Below are 6,897 nucleotides of genomic sequence, written 5' to 3' on the forward strand. Positions count from 1 at the left end.
TCAATGTGGCTTGTGTGAATAGTCCACTGCAGTCACGGACACGGAATTTTTTTAAACTGCAGATGCAGGAAATCTTAAATATAAATTGAAGCTGCTGGAAATACTCCAAGATCAGGCAGCATCTGTGGGAAGTGAGGTTGATTTAATGTTTCAGGTCAAAGGGTCTTTATTTTCACTTCAATCTGAAACGCTAACTTGACTTCTCTTTACACATATGCTGCCTGACACACTGAGTATTTAGAGTAATTTTGTTTATTATTTACTACAACACAGTACTGAAGTGAATGGATGGTTAAGCCGAAGTAGATCAGTGGGCAATGTTTAACAGTAGCTAGTTTCTTGAGTGTTGTGGCTTAAGTAAGAAGTCGAAGTCTGAACGTGCTCTTTAATGTGTGATAAGGAGGCTTTGGGAACTTGGGAGGTAGGTCCAGCATGTGAACTGACCGAGTGGTCATGGTACAAATGTGGGCAGTCAGTTGAGTTTTTGTTTAATTGCATCTCCCAGGATGTTAAGTGGGGTGGCGATGAGGATATTTGTCAATAATATTGCCAATGAACAGCAAGGGGATGTGTCTAACCTCTCTTTAGACATTGCTTTGCACTTAATATATTCAGGATGTCACTTGCTGATTAGAAGGATGAGAGGAGATCTTATCGAAAGATTATTAAGGGGTTGGACACGTTAGAGGCAGGAAACATGTTCCCAATGTTGGGGGAGTCCAGAACAAGGGGCCACAGTTTAAGAATAAGGGGTAGGCCATTTAGAACTGAGATGAGGAAAAACTTTTTCAGTCAGAGAGTTGTGAATCTGTGGAATTCTCTGCCTCAGAAGGCAGTGGAGGCCAATTCTCTGAATGCATTCAAGAGAGAGCTAGATAGAGCTCTTAATGATAGCGGAGTCAGGGGGTATGGGGAGAAGGCAGGAACGGGGTACTGATTGAGAATGATCAGCCATGATCACATTGAATGGCGGTGCTGGCTCGAAGGGCCGAATGGCCTCCTCCTGCACCTATTGTCTATTATCTCTCCCTACTAACCCCATTCTCCCGCCTTCTCGCCATAACCCTTGACACCAATCATTGCAATATAACCTCAAACTCAACAGTCAGAAAAGATTGTCAGCTCTGAATTACATTGGTAGGTGATAGCACCAACATGAGGAGATGAAGCTTTCTGTGCTAGCTCTCTCTTGAATCAGCCATGATTCTCTAGATCAGCCATGATTGAATAGTGGAGCAGACTTGATGGGCTGAATGGCCTAATTCTGCTCCTATAATTTCTGACCTCATGACACTGTTGTGGGCATGCAAAAATTCTACGACATTACAATTTTTTGTGCTGGAAAAGATACAAAAACGTTTGCATACCTTATTTCAACCAATTTCTAGATCCCCCTGTGGTGATGTGATTTGGTACTTGAATTATATGCTTTAATATTTTAGTACACTAAAGAAAGGCGCAGTTCTATTTCTGGTCAAATGTTCCAGTATTCGACTCAGTTAAAATATATATCTTGAGTTTGTCGCTTCTATTGTCGTACCTTCAGTTTTCCTCAAGGATGGAAACTTTCCTGACTTGTGACTGTGGAATTGGGTAGTGTTATTCTTTGCTGCATCACACTGATCTGAATGTCATAGCAACTTAACAAGTAACTCTATATTTGAGCAGTTATTTATTAGGGTGTTTGCTGCGGAAATCATCTTTGTTGGATTTGAATTCACCTTTCAAATATGTTTCCTAAATTACTTTTTTTCTCCCCAGAGTGAAATTCCAACTCTGACAAGAGCTTCTCGGCAGAGCAGTCGACAAAAGCCGAAGTTAACCTCAAAAGAGTTATCTAAAGAAGAAACCAAAAGAATCGCCAAGATTTTTGCAGGACACTTTACAGAAAAACGTTGAAGTGATTTTTCAATTAATATTATTTTAAAAGCCTACATAATTCATACCCGAGGTTTGGTGAGTGTCCGAGTCAATTCATTCAGTAGTTAATGATGCATGTGACTCTTGAGCTGTATATGTCTGGACCTGAACATTGAGTACAGTAAAATGGATTACCCCATTCTGCAGATCATATTTTTCTCCGGAGGGGAGGGGGGAGGGAGCATTGTTAATTTGTGCATATAATTATCAGATACTGTTCCTTGTTTATTCAGCACATTTGGTCCTTTTAATCCTGTCTACATTATGAACAAATACTTTAGCTGAGGTGAAGGTTTTGAGTTTGGCATTACCCATTGACATTCACACTCCTTGCCCCACAGCACTGTAAGAGGATACTTTAGGGCAGTGAAAGGCATTTGGTATACATCTATCTGCAAGATGGTATCATTCTCACGGTCTGTACTATATCAAAGATTGAAGTGATACCGTGGCAATGCTTCAGTGCAATGTTTTCATTAGCCATTTGTAAGAAAATTATTTTTCTTTACTGATAGTCTGGTTTGCCTGATCAGGATAAGTGGTACAAATTTACTGAGGCAGTCTATTCACCCTTAACAACCAATGGTTAATGGATATTCTTAAGATGCAGTAACATTGGTTTTGGAGGCTCAAATCTCATTTGATTACAGCATTTACAGCACTTATCATGTGCAACTGGACACTCAGCATTGGGGGGTATTACTACAATGGCTTACATTCTATTAATTTGATGCAAAGCAAAGAAAAAACAAACTGTTTAGAATATGATCATCCGTTTTGTGGTAAAATGATCAGAGACCTGTAGGGGATAAATGTATTTTTCCAATTCTCAGTGTTGGTTTTGATTGAGGTTTGATTTACAGCAAAATTCAGACAATGGATTAGATCTTCAATGGGTCCCATTTTCTTCAAACTTCCTTCTTAGCTGCAGTTTTTTTGGAGTTCCCCAATTTTTGGGAATGTTTTGGAACTCCACTATTTTTATAGCTCCAACAAAATACAGAAATTGGACCAGTGGTAAACTGTTAAAGTGCTTTTTTCTGAAATAAAGTTCAGTGTAATAATGTGAGAATCTTAAAAAGACAGAAAGTGGAAAATACCATAGAGCAGGACGTCTATGCAAAGGCTTTCATGCAAGTGAATAAAGGGTTGTATTGGTCGTAATGCCGGTAAATGTATTTTTGTATTAGTGTGAAATAAGTTAAATCTTGTACAATAGGTTACTAAACTTTAATATTTGTATAAGTCAGAATTATGTTTTTTCAAAACTATCTCAGAGGACAGTAATAAATTATTTTTCAAAGCATTACACTTGATTCTATTTATGATAGAATTCCGGTTCCGGTGAATTTTCTCTCCGAGTTCCGAAAAAAAAAAAAGCATTTGGAATGTCTCACTGCACCAGTTATTTTGCATTTGTGACATAGTTATTAATATAACAAACTCTGTTTGTATTGCAGTGACCACAATCTGATGCATTTTCAAAGTCCTGTCTACCACTGATATTGTAGCTATGACATTTTTATTCATGTGATAAGGGCAGTATTTATCCCTGTTGAAAATTGCCCTTGAGAAAATGGTGGCAAATTGCATCTTGACCCACAACAATCTTCCCATTGAGGGTGTTCCCACAGTTCCAGGATTTAAAGCCAGTGTTGATGAATTGAGTATGGTTTGAGGCAGCGTATGATGTAATTTGGAGGAGAAGCTGCAGGTAGTAGCTTTACAGTGCACCTGCTTTCCTTTCTCACATTTGACAGGTTGAGGTATTCGATCACACTTCTGATCTGTAGATGATGAAAAGTAATTGGAGAGACAGGAGAAGAAGCTCTCTCCAATGGTAGAGAAGACTGGGTTTGTTCTCCCTGGAATGTTGGAGATTGCGAGATGGCCTTTTTGAGGTTTATAACATCATGAAGAGGATAGAAATGGGTTGTTTTCCTGTGTGGTAGTTCCAAACTAGAGGTCATAGGTTTAATATGAGGGGGGAGAAACTTAAAGGAGATCTGAGGGGTAAAGTTTTCACACAGAAGATGGTGGTAATCTGTAATGAGCTCTCAGAGGAGGTGGTAGAGGCAGATACAATGTTTGAAAGACATTTGGACAGGCACTTGGACAAGAAAGAAGTAGAGGGATATGAGCCAAATGAGGACAAATGTGCTGCTCTGTGTGCAACTCTATGACTTTTTACATCCTCCACTGGAGCTATCTTTGGATAGTATTTGAAAGTGAAAGAGCAGGTTGAGTAAGTAGGTACAATATCCCAGGCTTTATAAATAGGTGCACAAAATACTAAAACAGAAAGTTGTGATAAATCTTTATTAAGCACTGGTTCGATCATAAATGAGTTATCATATTCAGTTCTGGGTGCCAAACTTTCGGAAAGTTGTGCACATTTGGGAGAGAATACAGATAGATTTATTTAAATAATACTTGGGTGGTGGAGGAGGGGGTAAAGATCTGTAATCAGGTGGGTAGAAAAGGCAAAGTAAGGTTTGTTCTTCTTGGAACAGATAATTGCAAGGAAATCTGAAGAAGGATGCTTAAAAACATGAAGGATATAGAATAGATGGCCAGAAGCTGTTCCCATTAATGCAGGGATGAAGGACAAGGGATAAACAATGAACATTTTTAAGGTGTGTCTCATGGTCTGAATTGCTATGTCAGAGTTAGTAGGGGAAATAAATTTCATTGCGGTGGTCAAAAAGGATTGGCTAAGTGTCTGACAGGCCAGAATCTGCAGATTGCTGGGGAGAACATGCAGTGGGAGGGATGAAGCTGTAAGGATTGTTTGCATGATGCTGATTCGGCCTTGATCAATTAAACTGCCTCCTTTCATGTTGCAACAAGTCAGATTCAAGCATCAGTGCGGTGCAGAACATTACAGATTGTTTGCATTGTTTGAGTCTTGCAGCATACAGGATGTACCTAAAAATAATCCCACCACCGATGATGATGAAATGAAGCATTTGAATGTTAAGGACAAAACAAAAAATCACAATCATTTTTGGACAGAAGGACTGAGTGAATAATTCACATCAGCTTCCTTCTCAAGTGCTCACCTTGACAGAAACCAATGTTTTATCCATTTGATTAAGTGTAGGATGTCTAACTATTCGGAGGACTGGATACAGCCATAGCTATAGGACCCCGCATGCAATGCACTGTAAAGATGGACAGCATTGGAAGGAAGTGACAAGCCGGTGATGGATTGGGCTGTGTTTACGGCTCTTGTGTTGTGTAGTGGGCCAAGTAGGCCAAAATAACGACAAGTAGGCAAGGTTAACGAAAGCGTGTTTACTGTATCACTGGAACTCCAAAAGGGAATGAGAGTCATGCGGTCCTTGACCTTTATACTCCCGGCCGAAGTCCGCCTCCTTGGCTCGACCCATTCCCGTGCCGAGGGGTCGTGAGTGGTATGGCCCGACCCTCGGGAGCCGCCACAGGACCCCCCCCCAGAACCAGAGGCACGAAGCGCACCGGTGGTCGCACTAGTCGACCGAACCGTGTACGGTACCCGTCCGACGGGGGGTCTGGCGGGGGCTCAGCTGAAGGGACAACCGGGGGGGCTGGCGGGGGCACTGCTGGAGGGACAAACGGGGGCGGAGAAGGGGGTACAAATACCGGTCGAGATGAGGGGATCGGCGGGTGCGGTTTTGGAGGCACTTGTAAAGGGGGGCTGGTTCTGGGGGGGGGTCCTGTACCGGCTCCCGAGAATGGAGCGGGCTAAAAGAATCCTCCAAATGCCTCCCCTGGGCGCCCGGCGCCCATCCGCGCTGCTTAGTGACATGCTCGCGTTGCTGGACGGTCACAAACCTTGCCTCCTTTTTGACTATGTATTTCTCCACTTACTGCCGTCCGACATTCGCATGCAGCTCAGTGAAGGGCTTTTTGATGATCTCCAGGCCCTCGGCAGGCGTGCAGACGCCCTTTGGGCGGCGCGCAGTGATCACGTCGGGGTCACCAATGTAGTGGGCCAAGTAGGCCAAAATAACGACAAGTAGGCAAGGTTAACGAAAGCGTGTTTACTGTATCACTGGAACTCCAAAAGGGAATGAGAGTCATGCGGTCCTTGACCTTTATACTCCCGGCCGAAGTCCGCCTCCTTGGCTCGACCCATTCCCGTGCCGAGGGGTCGTGAGTGGTATGGCCCGACCCTCGGGAGCCGCCACAGTTGCAACAATATCCTGGGTTCAAATGAGATTAATCAACAAATACAACCATCTTTGTGTGACGTGACAGTTAAGAGTCTTTTCCATTACACCTTTTTGTCTAGATCTTCTTAAAGTCATATTCGGTCTACTGCTGCTTTGAGGTAAAGGATCATAATTATTGCCTTGCCTCTAAAATTAAGTTCTTTGACCTGGTTTGGAGATCTGGAGCTAAGTAGCCTCAACGCTAAATTAGCACCACAATGAGAGCAACAAGGACAATGTCTTCCATTGCTTTTGTTTTTAAGCATAGACTGCAGGGACAATAATATACTTAATTAGATTTGTTATTTTTATTAAAGGAGCTTACCTAACTTTGCACTTAGTGTTCAGTTAGATACTGCAGTTATAACCATATTGGGAAAGTGTGGCTGGTTTAATTTAAAGGAATGTAAAAACTAAGATCTTAGAATCTGCATAGTTCATTAAAGATGGACTTAGACATAGCGTAGAAACAATGAACTGCAGATGCTGGTTAATACCAAAGATAGATGTAAAGTGCTGAAGTAATTCAGCGGGCCAGGCAGCATCTTTGGAGAAAAGTATGGGTGATGTTTCAGAGTGGGACCATTCATCAGACATAGACTTTTATATGGAGGGTGTTTTGGTAAGAAAATGCAAAATACAACCTCTCGTATATCATCTCACTGCATGAGACAGTCCTTTTCACGTGAACCAACTTGTAATGAGGTGTAATCGGGTGGGACGAAGAAAAGGTCAATTACAATTTACACCAACATTAATATATTAACACCAAAAATGACAT

General features: G+C 41.8%; 1 protein-coding gene across 1 annotated transcript in view; it reads left to right on the forward strand.

Annotated features, from left to right (window-relative positions):
- Positions 1 to 3,185, forward strand: part of c2cd3 (C2 domain containing 3 centriole elongation regulator) — an 86,424-nt gene extending 83,239 nt beyond the window's left edge. The window contains exon 33 of the mRNA XM_078402150.1: positions 1,762 to 3,185. Within this exon, the coding sequence (XP_078258276.1) occupies positions 1,762 to 1,899 (138 nt within the window). The 3' untranslated portion in view covers positions 1,900 to 3,185. The remainder of the gene's footprint in view (positions 1 to 1,761) is intronic.
- Positions 3,186 to 6,897: the final 3,712 nt, after the last annotated feature.

The sequence above is a fragment of the Rhinoraja longicauda genome, chromosome 7 (genome assembly GCF_053455715.1).
Source record: "Rhinoraja longicauda isolate Sanriku21f chromosome 7, sRhiLon1.1, whole genome shotgun sequence".
Taxonomy (NCBI): domain Eukaryota; kingdom Metazoa; phylum Chordata; class Chondrichthyes; order Rajiformes; family Arhynchobatidae; genus Rhinoraja; species Rhinoraja longicauda.